The 23,763-nt window shown below is 36.7% G+C and overlaps 1 protein-coding gene across 4 annotated transcripts in view; it reads left to right on the top strand.

The window, feature by feature from the left end:
- Positions 1-23,763, top strand: part of LOC116428851 (monocarboxylate transporter 10) — a 189,355-nt gene that overhangs the window by 93,800 nt on the left and 71,792 nt on the right. For all 4 annotated transcript variants that reach the window (XM_031981010.2, XM_031981011.2, XM_031981008.2 and 1 more), the window contains 2 exons: positions 8,648-8,758; positions 10,099-10,272. In XM_031981010.2, coding sequence (XP_031836870.2) covers positions 8,648-8,758; positions 10,099-10,272 — 285 coding nt within the window. The remainder of the gene's footprint in view (positions 1-8,647; positions 8,759-10,098; positions 10,273-23,763) is intronic.

Below are 23,763 nucleotides of genomic sequence, written 5' to 3'. Positions count from 1 at the left end.
AGTTTTGAAGTTTTAAAGTTTTGAAGTTTCAAGTTTCTAAATTTTCAAACATCAAATTTCAAATACATAATTTTAAACTTCGATATTAGAAGATTTAATTGGTTTTTTACGTAATTTCATGGAACGTTTCTACTGTCCATTCCGTCAAGTGTTAAATATTACCCATCACTGTTACAATCAATTATCAAATAATTAAAATGATTCTACTACCAATCGAACAAAGAAAACAATATCATTTCTGATCAAACAAGATCAGCGGAAAATTGCTGCTGCCTAGACAACGTAAATAGATCCTATCGCCATGGAATCGAAGCTGCCTCTAGAAAAAGTCAATTTCCCGTTCGAAATAGATAAAGATTAAAGGCACAGGAACGCGATTACATCAGAAAAAGTTAAACGATCACTGCAAGGTACGGAAAAAGAAGATCAGTTGGTAACAAAGCTGTCTGAACTCGGAAAAATGTCCCAATAACTCGGAAAGAAACAGGTTTCCGTCGACTTGGATCGATTCCGGTATCGTTTCTTGGATCAAGGAAGTATCGGCGACCTTCCTCGCTATCGGATCGAGAGCTGAATCACCGGATCATGTTCAGATTCTTCGACGTCGCAGCTTTTTACGCGTTTCCGCAGGACGCGTGTTTGTCTCCCGTTGAGCATCCAGATTTCTGACGAATTTCCCGTCGAGCTCGGCGTATCTCATCGTTCTTTCCCATTCTTTCCGTTAAAAGAGATTTCCGAACGCGGGAATCCGACGTAGTTTCCTTTGTTCCCGATTTCGCGGAATATATTATCGATAGACCGTGAATCCGCGCGAATATTTCCATTTCTGTCGATTGCTTCACGCAAACCAGGAATCAGTGGAGGATTTATTTTCGTTCCGAGGATTTGTTTAGTAATTTTACTACCGCTTCAGTCGTGAAAAGTGACATAATTATTTGTTTGTGAGAGTTATGATGATAAGTATTGAGTGAAGCAAATCTTTTTACGATCTGTGAGTTGTGGGAAAGTTGAAAGCTGAAAAGTTAGAAGATAGAAGTTAGAAGTTAGAAGTTAGTTAGTTCATTATGTAGTCAGTTAGAAGTTATTAAACAAATTATGTGTAATAATTTTCCAATGAATATATTAACGAATGAATTAAATGAAAAATGAAATTTAAAGGAATCAAATGAAGATTTTTGTTCCTCTTAAAACCATTAATTGCGATGTAAAGTGAACTAGCCATTCCGTGAGACTTAATTTAAAGTTCCTCTTTGTTTATTACACTTTCAGCAACCAGCAACTTTCCACAGTAGCAAATGCATCAAATTGCAATTTAGCTTTGAATAATGCAGGGCTGCGCAATGAAAGGGTTCAGCGCAAAAAATAGGAACGTTTAATGGGAAATTTTAGTCTGTAGAGTTCTTTGTATAATTTATATAATTTAATTCGGTATGGACGGAATGCTCTAATTTCTGGTAGCGATGCATAAACATGAGGCCCGGTTGAAACTGTTGCTCCAGAGAATTATTTATTTCGTCACGCTGAAGGCGCTCTCTTTACGAATCCGTTGATTCCGTTTAAACCTTTTAATTAAACGCAGAGAAGAACTGTTTAATAATTTTACATATATCGGTGGACGGATACGTATTATATTGATCCAACAAAATAAAGCTCGAGCCAGATATAATCTCGGCTTGTCGTATGAAGATCGATTATAAACACTGCTCGCAGTATTATTTATGGAAATTGATATTCCAGTCCGTGTAAATAATAAATATTTATTTCCAATCGTTCCCAATAACCGCACGTAATTCATAACAAGGAAAAAAGATTAAAAGAGGATTAATTGTTTTTTATTTCCTTATATAAATTACAAAGGTCTATTTATTGAAATTTACTTACATGTTAGAATTATTAATTATTATATTATTCAATCGATTTATGTGTAATCGGTTTTCAAAAAAGTATCGGTATCTATTCAATACCTAATTGCAAAAGAAAAAATTCAAATAGTCTATTTTGATCTATTTGATATATACTTAAAAAGAACAAAGAACTGAGACAATTGAATACCTACTGTTTTTACAATACAAAAAGGTTTGCTTTACTCCATTTAATACTCAAACGAAATATATCAAAGGAATGCAACAGTTGCATATCGATTTCAGTTGACTTATATTTTAGAATGATCAATTATATTATTAACTCAATTTATGTGTATTATATTAAGTATTGAAAAACCATCTATTTCTTTTCAATACCGAATTGTTAAATAAATACTTGCAAATGATCCATTTTGATCCATTTATTAGCCAAACACAAAAGATGAAGAAAAACATTTTCATATCTCTTATTTCCATTCCCACGAAAAAAAAACTGAACAATATCTTAGCTTCCTCAGAAAGAACCGAATAATTTAGGGCAGAGCATCATAGTCATGACCGTCGCCGAAAAAGCCCCGTAATTTCTCCTCACGTTAATTTCGTCGGCCATGAAGGTCGGCCATTTTTCCAGCCATTTCCTCTGATGCACGGCCTCCATCTTAGCGATCCATTTTTCACTCGGCGGTGGTCTAGTTTCGGCCCACCTATTCGCTTATCTCCTCTCACTGCCTCCGGGTAATTAAGAATATTTCTCTTTTGCTAATTCGCTGCTGCGAGCCGATCCGGGAACTCCCTGTATTATCTGACGGCCCGCAAAAAACCCCGTTTCCCTTTCTTCCGGTTCTTCATACATAATACTTTAACGCTTGAGAAATTCACTTCGTTCATCTTCGTCATGGTAATATTTCCCAAGAAAAACGGGTAGAGGATAGTTTTAGCAAATATTTACAGTAGATATTTTGAATTTGTACAAATTCGGAAAGCAAATATTCGTGTCGCTTAAGATAGTTTCTCCTTGTAGCTTTTCTTCCCGTATTTTGATAACATAAGGCGGAAATATTCATTTTTTATGAAGGATAGAATAATATTATCGAATTTGAATGCTAATTTTGAATAAATGTCGGAAAGAGAATATTAAATTGCTCAGAACCATGTTCTTTTTAAATTAGTTTGTTGATTCTACTGTTAACATCCGTTAATATAAACATTTTATTATTTTTAATTTGTATGCAATTCAGTTAATTTAATAAATGTACAAGTGCCATAAATATATAAAAATTCTCGATATATTAACCGCCATAGACATATAGCGAGAACTATTCGATTTATATTTCACATAACCTCAATTTTTTGTTCGAAACATGATTCCTCGCGAAATATCATCACATCGCCATCTTGTACTATTTGTTCAACTGGTTGAAATAGATATCCGTCGTTTAGGCAAAAGTGAGAATTAAACGCGGGCATGCGAGTGACACGCGAACGGCGAAGTGCAAAAATTCACATCTCAAATTCAATGAAAACCGGCCGGTTGATCGGGCAAAACGCAAATTTTGCGGCGGAAAGTTTGCTTTTTGAAATAGCCACTTCCGCGGCGGCGGCATTGTGCGTCGTAATTAAGCGACAGAGGAAAGGAATATTTAGTGGCAGTACACTCGTGTCCCGACACGAAATTAAAAATGCACGTCACGCCGCCGCACCGCTCCGTATTTTCCGTCGTGCCGTCGCGTCTCGTCGCTTTGATGCGCGCTTTTCTGTTTTTTCCTTTTTGGATTTCGCTATTTCCCTTTTTTCACTATTCCTTTTTGTTGCTTGGACTCGTGATTCGCGACGGGGCAAATTAAAAAATTGTTTCGGGTAATAGGAAAAGTGAACGGTCAAAAAATTTCGTTTTCGATCGTTTCGCAGAATTGGCGAAATTTCACTTCGAATAATGTGTAAAAAATAACGAATACAATCGTAGAGTTAATTTGTGAATATCGGACGATAATCTTCTTTAAACAGAAGATTGTTTGCACAGATATTTTATTCGAATATAAAATTAATCGTCATTCTCGAGTAACTTCGCTTTATTGGAAGCTTCAATGCGACGGGTATAAATCGATTTTTTAATTGGCCAACTCGAAACTTCCCCAACTTTCAATATACGAAATTGAAGCTCGAAGCACGCAGTTTAATATGCAAGTGGTTAGGACTCCAATGGATCACGAGCATCCGTTGAAAATCGGGACCAACGATCAAAGGTGACCGGAACTCAAACTGACCCTTGGGGTTCAGCTCGATTTTTGAATGGATCAACTCGAAGCTTCTCCAACTTCCAATACACGAAATCGAAACTCGGAGTCTACACTTTAGCATACAAATAGTCCCGAACAAAACGAATCACGTTGACCCACTGAAAATCGCGAGAAACGCAGCAGAAGTTGGAGTTCCAGAAACCGAAATCAACATCTTTAAGTACTTTATAATCGATAGGGATCAAATTTTACGCATATACGAAAAACAACATAGAATATAAACCAAAGCAGTGCTTTACTAAATGATTTCCAATTTACCAAAATTCTCAAAAGAAAATAAATTATCGTCTATTTAATTTTCCTCTAAAACCCTTCACGCGCTTTTACTTTCCACAAAAACTATGGGCAATAATGACCATTTCATTACGTTTAAAGTTCAACATATTTCGATTCACATGCAAATCCACTGAAAGCGAAGTCCCAAAGCACTTCCATCCCATTGTGCGTTCAAAAAAGGAGAAACCCCTCGTGCTACTTCGCCTTAACTGTGGCCACTTTCGCTATAGAGAAACAGCTCGAAGCCTGGACTAAGGATTTCCTAAAGCCACCGAAAACTGTCACTGGTACGGCTCGAGAGTCATCGACCCGTGTGCTCGAGCCCTCGACCACCGCTAGAATCTCGACCCCCCTACCGAACGGTGACTGGCATCACCTTTTCATGAGCACTTTTATCTAACCCTCCGGTCTCCTCTTTTTTCCTCTTCATTTCTCTCAACTCGTTTCATCCCCCTCCTTTCTTCTTCGTCTGCAGCGAGTGGAATACAGCGGGGCTTGCCAGCTGTCTTGGAGAAGCTAAGGGAAGACGATGTCTCCGGTCGGATCGACTTCGGGACGCGGGTCATGGTATTTTCCCTCCCTTATGTGTCGGACAGCTGTGAATTATTCATTCGTCGTGTCTCCGCCGCGAGATTTCTTGTCGGGAACGCGAAACTTGCGGTGAACGAGCTTCATTGTTTGTTACGTAATTGAGTTTCTGTTAGCTCCTGAATTATCGGCGTTGTTAATATATTCACGTCGGGACATGTCTCTATATGATTAAGCTTTAAGTATGGATGTGATTTTATTTTTTCACTGGCATGAACGTGTGGTTTGAAAGACCTCTATGTAAAATATCGTTAATTTTGAAATCAGTGAAGTTTTCGTTATATAGTTGATACTATTGCTGTGTGGGGATATTTAATACAGATATTACACTATCGTTAGCATAACTAAGACTAAAGCTATTGAGAACGACAAACCGCACGTTCGTAGTTAAAGGTTAACCGTAGATTGTAATGATAACAATACTTGCAAAAATAATGTTAAAATGCATTATTTTGTTGTGTCTCCAGTTTTTTTACTTTAGTTGCTAATTGTGGGTGAGTATAAATAAATGCTTTTGTAAATAATGTATCTATTAGTGTTGATTTATTTTAGTGTTATAAATTAGCTGGGTACCACCGGTGGTACATGTGAATACGTTAATACTAACCGTACCGACACTTTGTATACACCTATTCTTACTGTAACTAATTTTTTTAGTTTTATTTTTGTTGTATTTTTCCGGATTTAAAAGTGTCTTTGAAACAATGAATACATGATTGAATAGAGAAGAACCAAATCGTGATGGCCCTGAAAAACTGCAGACGCTGAAGAAAGCTTCTAAAACATAGAATAGTCGGGTTCAATCGATGAAGAACCATATTGGGGTTCAATCAGGTCCAACAAAAACGATGGTTGTTCTCGGACGTCGGTCAGGCGTGATAAGGGCGAGATATTGGATGCGTAAGAGGCGTAGGTGTGAGTTCGAGGTAGAAAAGTCAAGTGGACGGTTCGTCTGCGCTATTGAAATGAAGTAGAAGTGTTTGTCTGGTAAAAAATAAGGTTGGGAAATAAGAAAAATAAGTGTTCATATGAAGGGAAATAATAACTGCAATTAACTTTCTTGAAAGTGTTCCTCTGTTATTATATAAATTATATATAACTATATAAAACAACAAAGAACTATATAAAAGTATAAAAAATTATATAAAACAACATAGAACTATATAAAAGTATATAAAACTATATAAAACTATATAAAACTATATAAAACTATATAAAACAACATAGAACTATATAAAAGTATATAAAAGTATATAAAACTATATAAAAGTATATAAAACTATATATATAATTAAAATTATTCAGAAAATTAATTCAAGAGTACAATATCGAGTCATTTTTGCAAGGTTTGAATTGTTTTCAAGATTTACAAAGTTAGTTTATTTACGAAGAAGTGAACGGTAAGGAGAAGGTTAGATTAGGGATGTAGAACTGTTATTGGTGAGATAAAGGTAATATAACTATTAATTATTCAGTAAAGGGAATGAAACGGATATTAGTGAAACGAGGAGAATAAGACACTATAAGTAACTGGTTATTATTCGGATAAGGGGAATAAGGTGGTTATTGGTCAGGCAAAGGGAAACAGGACCAACACTAACTGGAGGATAGGACGATTAATTATGATATAGGAAGAATGAAACGATTTCTGGCCAGACAGAGTGAATAGGTCGGTTATTGGTCGGGTAAGGAGAATAGGAAGAGCACTAGCCAAACAAGGAGAATATAACGATCACTGGACAGACAAAAGGAATGAGAGAGTTATTAGCTAGACAAAGAATAAGCAGTCTTCTCGATTCAGAGAAATGTAATAACATCGTCAAGTAGTAAATCGTTGTTTGTTACGTTTGTTAAGTAAAATATCATATATATCATAATACTATATCACTGAACAGATTAATATTATATCAAAAAATAGAATAACTTAAAATTTGCGAACTATAAACTATTATTAATAACACAAATGAAATTAGAGTTCTTGACATAATAATAAATATTAATAAATATGTATGTTTTCAAAGAACTATTTTTCATCGTTCCATAATCGAATGAAAAATATATAATAACTGCATAAAAGTAGATTCCAAAATATATAAAATGACAATTATGTTATACATAAGTTATACCGTAGAATTAAACAATTGATGCACAATAGAATGATAGACTGTGTTATGAAAAAAATCAAAGTATACCATCGGACGGATGTTCAAGCAATAAGGTCAAATGAAACAGAAGTTGCAGATTGCAAGGAACACTTTTTCGTCATTAGTGTCCCGATAAAGGCAGCGAAGTCTGAGGTCCGCCCCTAATAATGCTGATTCATGGTAAACAGTATTTACGGGTATCGCAGGACTTAACCACGCTCGAAAACAGACCGCGACATAAATTCATTGATCGCGTCTGTTAGCGTGTTTCCCTCGGCGTAATTAAGTCCCGCGAATATATCGCTGAATTACGCAAAAACAGGAGAACATAATCCCAGGGTTAATCCACGGGCTGGGCCTGATTTGCATTTAAGCGAGGAAAACATTTGCTAGGATATTGTTTGGTTAACTGTGGACTGATTAATCTCGACGACTACTTTTTTTCATTTCGGCAATTCATTCGTGGATGATTAACACTAAATTTGTGGACATTTATTCTACGAAGAGTACATGTTTGTTCATATAATTCGTGAAAATTAGAGTTTGAAGAATAGAGAATTATAATGTGCATTCGTATATATACTTGTGTCAATCAAAATCGACATAAATTGTTACGAAATAATGTTTAAAGAATTCAATGTCCGTCTAAATTGACAGGGTCCGTAAATTTAGTGTTAAATGTTAGCTGCTGAAAATCTGAGCATTGGTAGTTAGATTGATATACCTTTGAACATTTGTCAAAACGTTGAAATTTTTTATTTATAAATTTATAGGAAACAAAGGATAGAAAATGGATTTTTAATTTAACATTTTATTTTATTTTAATATACTTTATATAATATAATAAATATATTTGTGATTATATAATATTTCAAAATTTCAATATTTCAATATCTTAATATTTCAATATTTCAATATTTCAATATTTCAATATTTCAATATTTCAATATTTCAATATTTCAATATTTCAATATTTCAATATTTCAATATTTCAATATTTCAATATTTCAATATTTCAATATTTCAATATTTCAATATTTCAATATTTCAATATTTCAATATTTCAATATTTCAATATTTCAATATTTCAATATTTCAATATTTCAATATTTCAATATTTCAATATTTCAATATTTCAATATTTCAATATTTCAATATTTCAATATTTCAATATTTCAATATTTCAATATTTCAATATTTCAATATTTCAATATTTCAATATTTCAATATTTCAATATTTCAATATTTCAATATTTCAATATTTCAATATTTCAATATTTCAATATTTCAATATTTCAATATCTTAATATTTCAACATTTCAATTTTCAATATTTTAATACTTTAATATTTTAATATTTCAACATATTATTATATTTAAAATTCTGTGATAATATAGAACAGACAATTGAACGATACATTAAAACATCTTGCAATAAAGCGGAACAATGTTTCCAATATACTAACATTCGATCGTTTCAGATCCTCGGGTGCGTTACCTGGATTCCGAAGGCAGCATCGCTGACAACAATAACTGGATGCTCGGGAACCTGTCGACTTTCCCGCGATGCGTGCCGGCATTTCCTCGAGCCGGTAAAGTTACTTTGATCAGCAAAAGTGCTACTCTCAATCCAGAAAATATTGGATCGTACAATCTAATATAAATATAATAAATCTTCTTATTAACAGTAGAACTAGATCTCTAAATATTATTAACTTTAGTTTCATGTTTCCATTACGAACTACTGCACAGTTTCATAAAATCCGTAACAAAAAAAAAGAGATATCAAGCACAAACGAAATTATTTATTTACCAAATACGAACAAGGTGATTCATTTTACAACCCAATAACATCAGAAAACCACTTTTTCCTGAAGTCTGAATGTATATTCTTGTTCAACGAACTTGCTCGCGTGGTGCCAGCGTTGAAGTATGTGTCGTAAGGGAAAGTAGGATAAAATGGATCGCTTTTTTTAAATCGTATTAACAAAATATCTGGATCAATAATATAAGTATATTTAAAAGTGTATGGTTGTTCATTTGAAGATTGATGGATTATTCCAATTCATACAATTATTTAAGTTGTAATTAAATTGTAATTGTAATTCCTCGGTTTCATAAAATTGAATAACGCTAAGAAATGCGTATATTAAGTCTTGGAAGACGCATGCTTCGACACTCACGTGGCAGAGGAATGCAGGGTCAAAGTGATCCATAGTAAAAATTTCTTATTCGCGGTGACCACAGGAAAATATTTGCTCAAAATATTGCAAATATGTTTACATATATATGTATATACATTATATATACATATATATACATTAAATATATATATATATATTACATTACAATTAAATGTAATATTTCTTACAAATAAAAGCAATTAATACATAAAGTATTTGTTGTACGAGATTATGATATACAGGGTGTCCCGCGACTCATGGTCAATCAATTAGGTCATTCTATGTGTAAAAATGTATCAAAACGTATAAATGTATAAAAAGTATCAAAACAAGTGTGTATAGTGAGATGCACAAAGTCGACATGTACCGAGTAGATTTTCGACTTCGATTTTCTCGAAAACTAAGACTCGCCGAAAAAAATTTTATCCTATTTTTGTCGACTCATTTTTACATGTAGAATGACCTCCTAATTGGTTGATCACGAGTCGCGAGACACCCTGTATAAATGTTGTAAAAACCTCACATCTTATACTATATACAATTGTCTCAAAATGACCCTGCATGTGGCATGCGAGAGTTAATCACATACACTTATAATTGCCGCTACCGCACGTGTGAGATTGAAAAGATCGAAAAACGCGTATATGCGCTCACAGTCCACAGCAATGACTATCGCTGGACGCATATATGCGCCCACAGCACTGAAAGGGATAACAAGGAATCGTAAAGACGGCAACCTTTCCGTTCAGACATAGACGATGTCGGCACGCGGACGCATTTCTACCCAGACGGCGGCTGGGGGTGGCTAGTCTGCGCAGCCGGGTTCCTCGCCCTGTTGCTCACCACCGGAATGCAGCTCGCTTTCGGGCTTCTTCATGTTCACGCTGCGCGACACTTCGGCAAGGAACATCTCATGGACCTGGGTACGTCTCGTTCTTTGCACTTGTTCTTTCTTTTCTCTAGCCGCCGAGAATTTCACCCGGCGAGACTGGAATAAGACACTGCGCGCAGTTCTCGACTTTTTTTCACGGTATATTCTTTTCTCTTATTTCTTCCCTCTTCGTATTGACGTGTTAGTAATTATATTTCTGTACTAGGTAAAATAGAATTAAAAGTTGATCTTAACCACTTGAGGGCCGAATCTTTTCGTAGAACGGATAAAGATCATAATTTTTATTTGAATGTCAGTTCATTTTTTATCGATAGAAACTTAATAATACGAAGACTGACGAAGACAGTTATGGAAATTATACGAAAATAAAGTGTCTATTTCATGAACTTTAACGTTGAACTACAATCAAACGTACTCGTATGTGCCAGTATTCTTAATAAGTTAATGTGAAGTATAGTCATATCCAGTATTAAGTAAACTTAATTATAAGTTACTCACAAGTGAATCATAACTTAGCCTCAAATTATAGTTACATTCTCTGTCACCGTATCAGCAACTACATTTGCCTTGCAGATAACATACCATGCATACCTAATGCCAATAATACATCTAAAGACAGGTATTTACCATTACAACAAACCAAACTAAAAACCAGTAAAAGAAACTATCTCAAAGTAATATTACAATGGAGTACTTAATACCTTAATTTAATTGTAAGAATAATTTATTATTTTTCTAATATTAAAAAAAGTGTCCAATCAATGTAAGCAGCATCGATCACAGAAAATTTTCGAGAGTGTCTTCGCTAGCAGAAGATACCGAAATACTCCGATCAGACTGAGTAGCGGTTAACCTATTAACATTAAAACTACCAGATTGGTCAAAATGACCCATTCTTGATGTCTTCTTGTTCTAATTATTAAAAAAATAACAAACCTTTCACTGAAAAATTATTAAAAAATTTGATTTGGCAATGCGAAAACCGAACTACAAATCGATCGAGGTCTCGATAGATACACTATTAGAGTTTCTATAGAGAAATTTACAAAAATCACTTTAACTGCTCAGTAGTTTCAGTGTTAAAAAAGACATTAAGTACCTACATCAACGCCCAATGAAATCACGCTTGCCCGTTCACGAAGCATCGAAATCATCTCGGTTCACTTAAACTCCGTGCATCTGTCTCGAATGGTTCACATTCGTGAATCGAATTTCTCTGTACACCCAACTTCGTTCCCTTACCCATGGAAAACGCAGGAAAAAATATTCTCTGGTTTTTCCTGGGAATATTCGAAATGCGCGAACAGCAGGCCCCGCGAGATTTATTCGCGGAAGATCCGCGCGCCGCATTCCGCCCGCGGCCTTTATTTAATAGCGGGGGTGGGGCAGAATTTAAAATAATCCCTTCTCGCCGTCTTTTCTCCGTCTTCTATTTTTCTTCTTCGCCGCCTAACGGGATCGGGAAAGCAATCAAGCGAGCGGACGTGACGTGAATCTCATACGCCGCGGCGAAGGGCCGGCCGGCCTCTCGCAAGAACCCTTGAACGGCCATGACGTAGGAGTTTCCCCGGGGAAGCTTCGTCGACCCTGTTTTTCGCGTCCCGGAATTTTTCGGTTCCGTTCGTGCGACAGTTTCCGGCAGTTTCGTTGAGTTACGTTCACCTTATTGGCTCGATGCTCTGCATTAAAAGCTTCTGGTGGATTTAGCCCCTTGTTGTATGATTTCTTTTGAGACTAACTAATTTCAGTATAATTTGTAAGAAATTAGGAGGATTTCATTTATTGCAAATGTGTTGTATGTATGTTATAAGTAAATTTATTGCGAGGGTGTAGTGTTGGAAATGGCAACATTTCGATTTTGATTTTGGTTGGGTTAATTTTTTCATTGTTATTCTAGGGCAAGGGGTTAACATTATTACCAGGTTGCAAGACTTTATGCAAGTTTCAGAATGTGACAGTATAGTTAGAAAAGTAGAATAGTGGTAGGAAATGACATTTTTAGAGAAATATTATAAAAGACACTACACTTCAGATATTTTATGCAATTTTATATATTCGAATTTCTGATAAATGCATTAAAATCCGATTACTAACGTACTGTATACCTTTGCGTCTTGATAATTATAATTAATTAACGAAATAATTTGGCTTTGCCGCTCGAACAAAAATAAGTAAAACGTGAAATAAAATTTTCTTTTAAATAACCGAATGCGCCTGTATATGATTCACTGTTTCTATTGACAACAGCGACACTATCTATGCAACGAAACTTGCTGAAAGTACGAAACTATAGAGAAAGCTCACCTAAAAAGAGAAAGAATTTGTTATACAAATCGATGAAAATTCCAAGCTTGAAAGAATGATGGATCACGCCCGGTTATCAGTACACAACTTCAACATCCTCCGCATGCCTTCACCAGACATCACGTTCCACAAGAATACTTTCCGAAATAAATCATCGTGAATTTTCCGCTCGAAAATCCCGTGGTCCCCACTTTATTCATAAAACATCAAGAATTGACGAGCGGTCATGTGTTACCAGTGAGGATTCCGCGTTTAATGCCGAAAATTAATTGTATCGGAACGAACGGACCGTGCCCGTTGGAATTAAAACAATTCCGTTCGCCGGGATCGAAGAGTCACGATTATAAATATTAAACGCAACGAATGTGGGACGAGCCGCCTCACCGAAAATGGTAACGGTTCAACGTTGCTCGGTACAAGCCGGACAATCGCGGCGAAATAATCGCGCAGCTTTGTTCTCTATTACTGCGTGAATTCTCGTAATTAAATGTTACGTGACAGCAACATTCGAAATATCAGGTCATCACATAAGCAGTGTCTTATAAATCATCTAATGGAAAACCCACGGGATATAACCGTAAATTCAAAAAATGTTCATTTAACACTGGAACAACCGCGCCCGTCAAAATTTCAGTTTCACTTCAATACTTTAATCAATATATAAAGAAGAAAAATCTATTGTAACAATTTTTATAATGATTACATATTAGTCATTGAACGTTCGACTGTTCTAAAATGAAAGTTCAAAATTATGTCTTAATTTACTTTAAAATTTTAATTTTGAAATTAAGAAAACGCATAAATATTAATTTTGTACTTTAAACGATAGACTTAAAAAATTTCTTTTTAATTCGTAACGATGTTAATCTTTGAGGTCTTCTTTGAAACCATCTTTGTAATTCAATATGCATTGCTTAGCATATTTTCATCCTAATTTATCATTATCATTATTATTAAATATTACTTAATATATACTTTAATCCTAACTTTGATTCTAACTATACTTTTTCGAATTTTCCGAAGATAAACATAGAGTACAATATACCTCAGTAATAAAATTCTTTCTTAATCCTTCACTGTACAGTGTTCTTTTCAACTATACTTTATAAATTAACTTCTCAATCAGCGTTTCGTGGGAAGGCTAGAAAATCACTGTTTATTGCTGGTACACATTTACTTTGAAACTAAAACACCGATAATAGTCAAATAATTTCACTTCGAAGAGTATGCAGCGAGTGGCGTGAATTTTTATTAAACCCAACCAGAAACTTTCGCGAAGTTTCAAATGTTACTACAAGCGAAAGAGATTAACCAACGGAAATCCCAGGAAAAATCAAAGAAAGCTGTGGAACACTTATTTAATCATCCGGGCCGAGTATAAATTAACCAAACGAACCGCCATAACTCAGGAACTTCAACAGTTCCATGGGCGAGCCGCGGAATATTTCAAACGCGACTCGGTTGCCGGCTGAAGATTGATCGTTCCGGTCGAATCGAAGTTGCCACAATAAATTATTCCCCGGTTGAGTGGGGCTCGCGTGGTTCAATATTGAAAATATCATAATTTTTGTGCAACCCTGCCCTCTCGTAAATAATCATGCTTGTCCGTCGAATGGAGAGAAATCGAATATAGCAAATGTAGAGGGTGTATAACACTAGAACTACCGTACCCTTCAAAATAATTTAGTTCTCTTATTTTCCAGTTATCGATATTTTAAAAGTATTCGCAATCCGAAATGATTTTGAAATTAAAGAGTCTCTTCTAACTATAATACTATAACAAATATCTGAAGAAATTTGCTGTTACAATATTTACAAGGAATAGATATCAACCCTAATAAATGTTCGGTATTTCTAGTGTTAAGCAGAGTGTTAAACTCGACGAACACGTATTCATAAAAAATAAATGGATAGAGAAAGTTCAATAAATATTTAGTGAATATATTTGATAAATGAATAGTATCAATCGAAAGAATTATGAATGCTATTAATTGAGTTTTAGCGTTATTCAGTGATCTCAATCAAACGAATATTCTTTGTTGACTCATTTCGTTATCGATGCAATAAAGACCACGATGTAGTTCTCATAAATTGAAAGTAACAAAATTTAATCATCCTATAAGAAAGAAATTACAATCTAATCAACCCAGTAACTTCTATTAATTATAACTAAAAACTAAGAAAAGTAGTAGAAATAATAGAAATAATATAAAAGTAACCAAATTTCCACCAGAAAATGGAAAAATTCGACACAATTGTATACTTCTCTCAAACAACCCTAAAACTATGAACACATCAAACCATAAAAAATGTAATACGACTAATAAAAACACTAAAAAAAGTTACAAAATTTCTACCCGACAGTAAAAACGCCCGATACAATTTTACCGGTGAATAACTGATCAAATATTTCGACACTCAACTTCGGTAGTACCGAAAAAAGGTGGAATTAATCGCTCGGAATTCTAGTGTGAACGATTCGCACGCAACGGGCCCGGTCGATCGAACTTTTCGACCGGCGGCGACCGAAGCGATGTACAATAGATAACTAAGTGGAGCAGGTCAACGATAAGCTCTCCTCCAATATCTATCAGCTGTCAAGCCGGTGGGCTAAGTCGTATCAAACTGTTCACAGGCCCTCCGGGGCGGCCATTATTTTTCCCGATACCTTCTAAATAAACCTCGACTTATCGAGGAGTTCCGTATTTCATGTATTATCAGGCGAAAGCCTCTCGCAGCTCGGCTACGTAGGCAACGGATCGGTCCGAGGCCTTTTTCGCGCCGCTTTTAACGTCCGACCTTAATACCCATGGTTCCCTTGATGCTCCGCGATCACGGGTAGCTGCGGCCTCTTTAATGGACACGGTAAATTTTGCGGCACGAAGAAACCACCGCTCAATCGGGAATTCGGCCGCGTCCTGTCAATAGATAACACGAACAGGCTGTTGCGAATGGAACTTGAAGAGAGTTGAGGATGGAATGGAAGGAGGATGCGATGGGCCGCGGAGGGGATGAGGAAGATATGTTTGTGAGACAGATTTGAGTTTCTTGGGAAGGTAAGGATTTTCAGAACGAGACTTTTTGGGTAAATTGGAAAGTGGAATGTTGATTTGAGAGTGGGACTTTAAGGGTATATTGGAAATTGGGATGTCGATTTGAAAGTGGGGTTTTAAGGGTATATTGGAAATTGAAATGTTGTTATGAGATTGAGAATTTAAAGGTGAGTTAGAAATTTAAATTTCCATTTGAAACTTTCACTTGAATGTTTGGTTTGAATTTTTCATTCGAAATTTTCATTCGAAATTGTTTAAGTTGGTTTGAGGAACAGTTCTCAGAAGATCTAGTATAAAAGTTAATGCAGATCTAACCTACTTGATATTTCTCTGTAAAACTCTGAATAAAAGTCGTTTCATTGAATTTTCCAGGTTTTTTCTTAACCTTCTGATTCTTTTTTCATTCAGTACCGTACTTATTGTTTCTTTAATTTCTCTAAATTTAATCACATTCCTTGGTCTTTTCAAAAATCTTTTCAGTTTCAGAAGACCATAAAAAAATCGTTATTAGTGTACTGCTAGTTTTTCAATAATATTTCATGTATGCAGATAACCCGAGGACCGTGGCAGGGTTAACCGTGGTTCAAATAGAATTGTTCATTACACAAGCGAAATTCAGCGGCGCGGCTCGCGAAATTACGATACCGTGAAACATTAAACCGTACTTTGCATACCTCGGCCATTTTTATTCGCGCTCTCCGCCCCGTTATTTGTCTCGCAGACGTGAGTTCATTTGCGAACGCGACGGGAGCCCGCGGCAACGCAACGTTTCATTACGGTGGCTTCTTTAATTCGTCACACGAGTCAATCACGACGTTGAGTGCTAATTAATCGCACGAACAATGCCGACAACGTGTTAATTTGCCACGTAGAAATGGAGACACGCTGCGCCGGAGCGAAAATGTTGAATCGCTTTATATCTCGGTTGAACGTGGAATTTACAGAAAATTATGCTGGGAAAGTTTTTGATGTTTTTGTATTTACTATTATTTAGTATTATTCTTTATTATTTAGTATTATAATTAGTATTATTGTTTAATTATTTATATTTAATATTATATTTGGTATTATTATTTAATATTATTATTTAATACAATTATTTCGTGTCATAAACAGAATGTAGTCTTTCATAAACCAATACAATAATAAAATTGTTTTCTGGAAATAATAAATAAGACATATAAATTCGAATTTTATTTTGTTAGAGTTAAGTACATATTTTTAATTAAATATGGCATTACCGAAATGGATTTTCTACTGCAAATTAGTACAAGATGGTACAAAGATTGTAAAATTACTGTTTTCCTCGTTATTTTGTCTATTTTGGCTGTTTCGTTTGTTCTTAAACGAATTTGTTGCAATTAAACGATAGAGTATTATGGAGATATCATATCACGTATTGAAGTTAACCCGAGTTCATTGATTAATTATAAGCAAGTAATAATACATTATTTATCTGGTAAATAACGGCTCTATTCCGTGTCAAAATGAACTTGACCGGACGACGCCAGCAAAAAGAAGGGAAAACGGAATATCGAACAACAGTCTAACATTAGCGACAAAAAGATCAACGATAGGCAACCCTCCTTTATTTATACCGCGCGCATTGAAGGCCGCCAACCAAGTCGCCAAGTAAATAACTATTAAACAACGTTATATTAGCATATTTTGCCAGACATTTTCTTGCTATTTGTGTTTAGTAACCGCCTACTTCTGCTAAATATGTTCAATTCGCCTATGATCTATTTACAGTTAAATCTTGCTTAACTTCAAGGGAAATCTTTAAATTATATAATTTATACTACTTAAAACAGTAACAAATTCTTTTCTTTCTACATAATACCTGAATCGTACTCCAGAATCTCAAGATATTAATAATTCATTTAAATATTATAAAAACAAATCAAATACATAAACATAATATTAATAATAATCTAATCTATTTCAAGGAATCAATATTCTAATATTCCTTTCGGATTCTCGTGCCCGTAAATATAACTTTTAACATTAAGCAGTTCAAAACATAGCAGTATTTATGGTGAAGGCATAACTATATAAGAAAAAACCTTCAAGTCCAAAGAGTTTAATCTACAAAAGCATCGCAGAGCTATAAAGTACATACAAAATCCAAAATATTTAGTTATTCACCAGAAATGTGTCGAGTTTGCGCTAAAAAGGAATCAGTTCGACGTTTCTCTTAGTGCCAGAACCGCGAAGGGTGAAGAAAACGAAAAAACAAGGACATTAAGCATGCACAGGGGTAAAGGTCACCGTTTAAAATACAGAATGTCAAAGAAGCAATGGGGAAAGGGTTGGAAAATGTCAGCCAGCCGACGTTGCACCGCAGCGCAAAGTGCAATCCTGCGTCCCGCGATCTTTCGACTGTTCCACCGCGGTAAAAAAGAATTTCGCTGAACTTTCCCCCTTCCACCTAGTGAGTTTTCACCACCGAAGTGTTTCTTCCCGACTGTCCATACGTCGGTGGATCTGCATCGGGGGAAGCAAGAACTTTTCACTCGGAGTTTCCTGCCCTGAAAGCTGGAAAACCTGTCTCGAGATCCGACGCGTCTCACTTTTGTTTTTCGCGGTTTCGGAAGCATCGTCGATATTTCTCGCGAGTTTCATTCAATCTTTCGGTTCCTGGGAGTTTTTTGATTTAAGGGACTCGGGGATTGGTTCCTTTTTCAAGAGGTTCTTCAATTTTCGATGTTTCTTGCTTCAAATTACGGTCCGTCCGTTTCGGACCCAACATTTTGCTCTCGTCTTCCGCGGTTTTTGAGCTACCGTCGATACTTCTCGCGAGTTTCATTCAATTTTCCAGTTGGCGGGAGTCCTTTCATTCAGGGGGTTCCGAAAATTGAGTTTTATCTTTAATGGTTTTTTAATTCTCGACACTTCTCGCTTTAAATCTAGGAACGCGTCTCATTTCGGCGTGCGTTTCGCGGTTTTCGAGATATCGCCGATATCTTTTGCAAACTTGATTCAATCTCCTACTTCCAAAAACTCTTATAATTTAGGAGACTTAGGAATTTGAGTCTTGCCTTTAACAGTTTTGTTCACTGACATCCTGGTGGTGCCCCAAACGTACACTAAAAACCACCGTGCCACCAATTTTAGCAATCGCAATCGAATCAAAGAATATCGTTTCGTAGCCCGCAAATATCAATGCCCGGCCACCAATTATACCCGGCGCAATTATTCAATCCGCGAGTTTCGTCGCGTTAACGAAGTCAGCCAGCTCGAAACACGGGGACACGAGCTCTCAATCCGCGCCATCATCGACATCGAACTTCTCCGCGTGCGGGATCAGCGCGAAATACGCGCGCGATCGAAAATCCGCTGGGAGCGGATTGATCCCGGCCCCGAAAATCTCGGCGACAGCTGTTGACGGTGTAAATGAAAAAAAACAGAGCGCCTCGCGTCGGATCCGCGGGAAAACGCGCGTGATGGATACCCGCGAGTTCGGATCGTCCCGTCGATCGCGGACGACGGATCGAAACCGCTGCAGCCGCCGTGCCGGTTGAAACGAGGCGTGTTTTCCGCGCGGATCGCGCTGAATCCGGGGGAATCCCATTTTCCGAGACGAGGTGGAAATTGAATGTCACGCGGGTCGCGCGCGGCCGATCCTCTTCGTGACGGACGGGAAACGAACAACGGGAGCTCGTAAATAATGAACGAATTCGAACGAGATACAGCGGCCCGCGCGTTGTTGGCGGTTCTTGGGGATGCTTGGTTCTGGAGGACGATGTTTGATTAGGCCTCTAAGAGGTGAAGCTTTTTGGAATTACTTTTAGACCTTCCTGCGGATTGTTTATTTATTTTAGTTTAGTGTTTTAAAGTGGATTGACCCTCTGCACTCGTATGCCATGCTGGAGATGACAACGCAAATTTGCTACACGATTTTTGAAATTGTTTGAAAAAGTACCACACTTTAAAAAATTATAAAAGTTAAATATTATTATAATAATAAATAAATAAAATTAATATAAAACATTGAATTCTACCGCTGTAAATTACTTTAATTCATTTCCCTGAAATGAATACAAGTTTACACTCAACAACATTGAAAATAAATCGAGTGCAAAAGGTTAATCTCTTCAAGGATACTGGCATATACTCTCCGGCTGAGAACTATTGGTGGTTGCTTCTCGTGGCGAGAAGTCAGGGAGGCAAGCGGACTCTTCCATTTACGATGTTTGCGCCGCCTCAGGTTTCGACGCATAGTCATGATTAGTGTGCGGCAATAACAGTATAAAATCGAGAGGGAAACGTAAGGATAGAGATCAAAGTTCGTAGTGCGGTCAGCATCATTCTCTATCGTTACGTCTCACTCCTATTCGGGCTCGCTTCCGTCCTGTGTTATTGCTGCGAACCAACGATGATTATGCGTCGAAAACCGAGGCAGCCGAAACATCGTGAGTGGAAGAGTCTCCTTGCTTCCCTGACTTCTTGCCGCGGGGAATAACCGCCAACACTTCTCAGCTGGAGAGTACTGTGCAGGTCCCGCGTTAGCCAAGTCGAGCTTTGATTCAAAAGTGAACATTGTAGTGGAAGAGTCCCTTTGCCTCTCTTTACTTTTGAACCTATGGTCAGATTGGTTAACGTGGGACCTCCAGTATGTACGTGTACATTTGAGTTTAGGTTAATATTGACCCTTTGTGGTAACGTGGCAAATAGCTGCGTGTTATCTATTGTTCAGCGCGAGTTTGTATCAGTAGACTACTAAAATCCCAGACACATCAATTCTGTGTGAACAGTTTTGCTACAGTGTAGTTTTAATATAAATTAATGGTAATATAACAATTGCGGTCTCGTCCGCAAAGGGTTATTATCCATTGAATGGATATTTACTTCTTTTCGTATGTTTTTGATAACGGCCTCCGTCCGTCTTCGTATTGTTTAATTCGTATCAGTTGGAATAAAATAAACTGCAGTTGAACGGAAACTAGAATCATCTTTGTCTGTTCTCAAAAACAATTCGCGCCTGAAGAGATTCACTTAATTGAGAAAGACATGTTTAGAAAAAGTGATGTAGATTTGTAACGGTTGTGACCATTTACTCGGGTGTTTTGGAAAATTGATTTAAGTAATTTTCAATATAAACGCCTCATGGTCATAATCATGATGCAGTGTTTTTGGTGAACCGAGGCTTCTACGGGGAGTATTAAACAACATTTAGAACTGAATTCTCATATTTCAATTTTAAATAGATTATCTTCCGAGTAATCTGCTAGTGTTTCATCATTTTGAAAAGTGGTTAAATTATTCTCTTAATTCAAGGGACTAGAGTATTGGATTTCAATCTGCTGCAGTGTCGAAGACAATGACGCGTTTCCAGGAGACTTGTTCGTTTAATTATTGATTTATTATCTGTATTGAGACACTATTTTAAGAATGGCAATCGATAGTCACAGTTGCTAACGATATCTCGCGAATTTAGCGCGGGAAGAATTTATGGATCGCGTGTTCTCAATTTCGAACGCCATCTTGTAAAGTTGACGTACCACAATCCTGAGAAGTTGAGTACAATCCAGTTTTAAACCTGTTTAAACATCGATTATTTAATTGTAATAAATTATATTTTATTCTGCCCTTGCATTATATTTTATTACATTTCACTGTCTTTTTCTATTACATTTTATTACATCTCACTGTTCCTATTTTCATTACATTTTATTACCTTTCATCGCCCTTTTGTATTACATTTGATTACATTTTATTGCACTTTTTCATTACATTTTATTACATTTCATTATATTCTTTCGTTACAACTTATATTTTATTGAATGCTCTGAAAACGTTTCCGTCGAATCCAGGATTCGCGTCGACAGCCAACGGGTTCCTCGGAAGGACGTGCGTGTCGATAATCGAATCGTCTCCCACGATCCCGTCCCCCTCGCCCCGCCGTTTCAAACGTCGAATCGATACGCGCGCGACGCATTTCGCAACGCAATTACCGGATATGCGGGCGAGCGTGGGTTGAGAGCGGAAAGTTCGCGGAACTGGAGGAGCTCCGTCGCGTCGAAGAAGAAGAACCGCGGCGCTATTATCAGCGAGGCGTTCCCCGGTTCGCGAGTTTGGCGTGTAACGTCATTACCGTTTATCTGCCGTCGAATATTGCGCCGTAGTCGGACAATGACGCGTCCCGACGTCGTCGACGTCGGTGCCGCAGGCCACGGCGTCGTCGCCGGCCACACAAAGCCAAGGGAAATCACGAGAACGCGTCGCGTCGCATCCCGTCGCGTCTGAGGCGGCTTATTAAACTGCGCTGCGGCTGCTTATTAACGCTGGACCTAGCAAATGGGTCATAATGACCCATTCTTGGTTTTCTTCTTTTGCAATTGATCAAGAAGATGAGGAAAATTTCTTGAGAAATTGTTCGAGAAAGTTATTTGCTTTTGTGCATAATCAAATGGAAGTTGATTGGAGTATTGTTGTAGTGTAAGTAATTTGTCAAAATTAATCATTGTTAATTTTAAGTTTCAAGTTTCAAGTTTCATGTTTTAACTTTCAACTTCCAAGTTTTAAGTTCCAAACACCGAGTACCAAGCACTGAGTTCCAAGCTCCAAGCTCCAGTATCTAAGATCTAAGTTCTAAGTTCTAATTTCTAATCTCTAAACTCTAAACTCTAAACTCTAAACTCTAAACTCTAAACTCTAAGTTATAAGTCCCAATCTCTAATCTCTAAGCTCTAAGTTCTAATCTCTAATCTCTAAACTCTAAGCTCTAAGTTCTAATCTCTAAACTCTAAGCTCTAAGTTCTAAGTTCTGATCTCCAAGATCTAGACTTTAAGTTCTATGTTCTAAGTTCTAAGTTCTAAGCACTAAGCACTAAGCACTAAGCACTAAGCACTAAGCTGCAGGTTCCAAGTGTGAAGCACCAAGTTTCAATCTCCAAGCTCCAAGCTCCAAGCTCCAAGCTTCAAATTCCAAGTTCCAAGCTGCAAGTTCTAAGCTTCAAGTTCCCAACTACTAATTCTCAGTTTCAAGTACCAAGCTGCGGTTTCAAGTTTGAAGTTTCAAGCTTCAAATTTTTACCATTACATACTAACCCTTCCAATTGCACAGGCAATTATGGAACAAGGGATTGAGCAATAATAAAATTTTTCTGAATTTCACACAGGTCGTTTATCAAATTATTAAGAAAATATAACATAATGGGTGCAGAGTAATCTTCTTTAATGCTGCGAGGGTTAAATCGCTGGCTCGGTATGTAAGCGTCGCGCGCCGATGTTACGCGTCCCTTAATGACGTTCCCGCGGCAGAATATTAAATCTTTGGCTCGCGTGAACCAGTGTACACGAAGGCGTGGTACGTGTATCGGGTCCCGGTGCGTTCATTAGGGATGCAACTCCACACGGCGCACGAGCTGCGCCCGCGTGATATTAACCTGCTCTGTTGATTGGTCGAGTTTTGCGGGACGCCCGCACGGTTTACGTTGGATGCACGATGAATAGTATTTGGGTCGCGTGATTTTGTTCGAAGGGCCTAGTATAATCGCGTTCCTGGCGTTTGTTTCTGGAACCTGTGATTGGAAGCATTGAGAAACTGCTGGTGGACGTTGACAATGTTTGATAGGTAGAATTGAACTTTCAACTTGTTTTCTCGTTTTACTTCCATTTTTTTGCAAGTTCTTTATCTAGCTCTTTAGGGGATCTTTCAATTTGGCTTGAAATACTAGTAGAATGTCTGATGTGATTATTAGGTACTAGTAGTATTAAATAGTACTTAGTGACTAGTAAACTTTACTTTGCCCGTATTACTTAGTGATTAATATATACTATTGAAATATCTACTGCTAAAAGCGAAGTTATGATTGCAAACTTTTTCATTTATTTATGATTCTGTTGTTCTTTCATATTTTCTTCTATATTTCATCAATATATACCTGTCAATGTTTTAAACAAAATCTTTTCTATCTTCTGTTTCACCAATTAGAAATAAAGCCCTTGAACATAGAAAAACCCACAACACTTGAGTACACGTACAATTGAACACACGTTGTCGCGTACAGATAACACGCTACGCTTTTGATAGTATCTACACAATAGAACAGAGTATTGACATTAGTAGATATGTGAGACCGAACACCGGCGAAATTAGGGCTATTCAGTTGAACACAGGTCTCAATGGTTTCACGGAAGACATGACAGACAATATTGGA

Source organism: Nomia melanderi, chromosome 11 (assembly GCF_051020985.1).
Source record: "Nomia melanderi isolate GNS246 chromosome 11, iyNomMela1, whole genome shotgun sequence".
Lineage (NCBI taxonomy): Eukaryota > Metazoa > Arthropoda > Insecta > Hymenoptera > Halictidae > Nomia > Nomia melanderi.
Note: the sequence above shows the minus strand (reverse complement) of the source record. Positions and strands in the feature narration are given on the sequence as shown.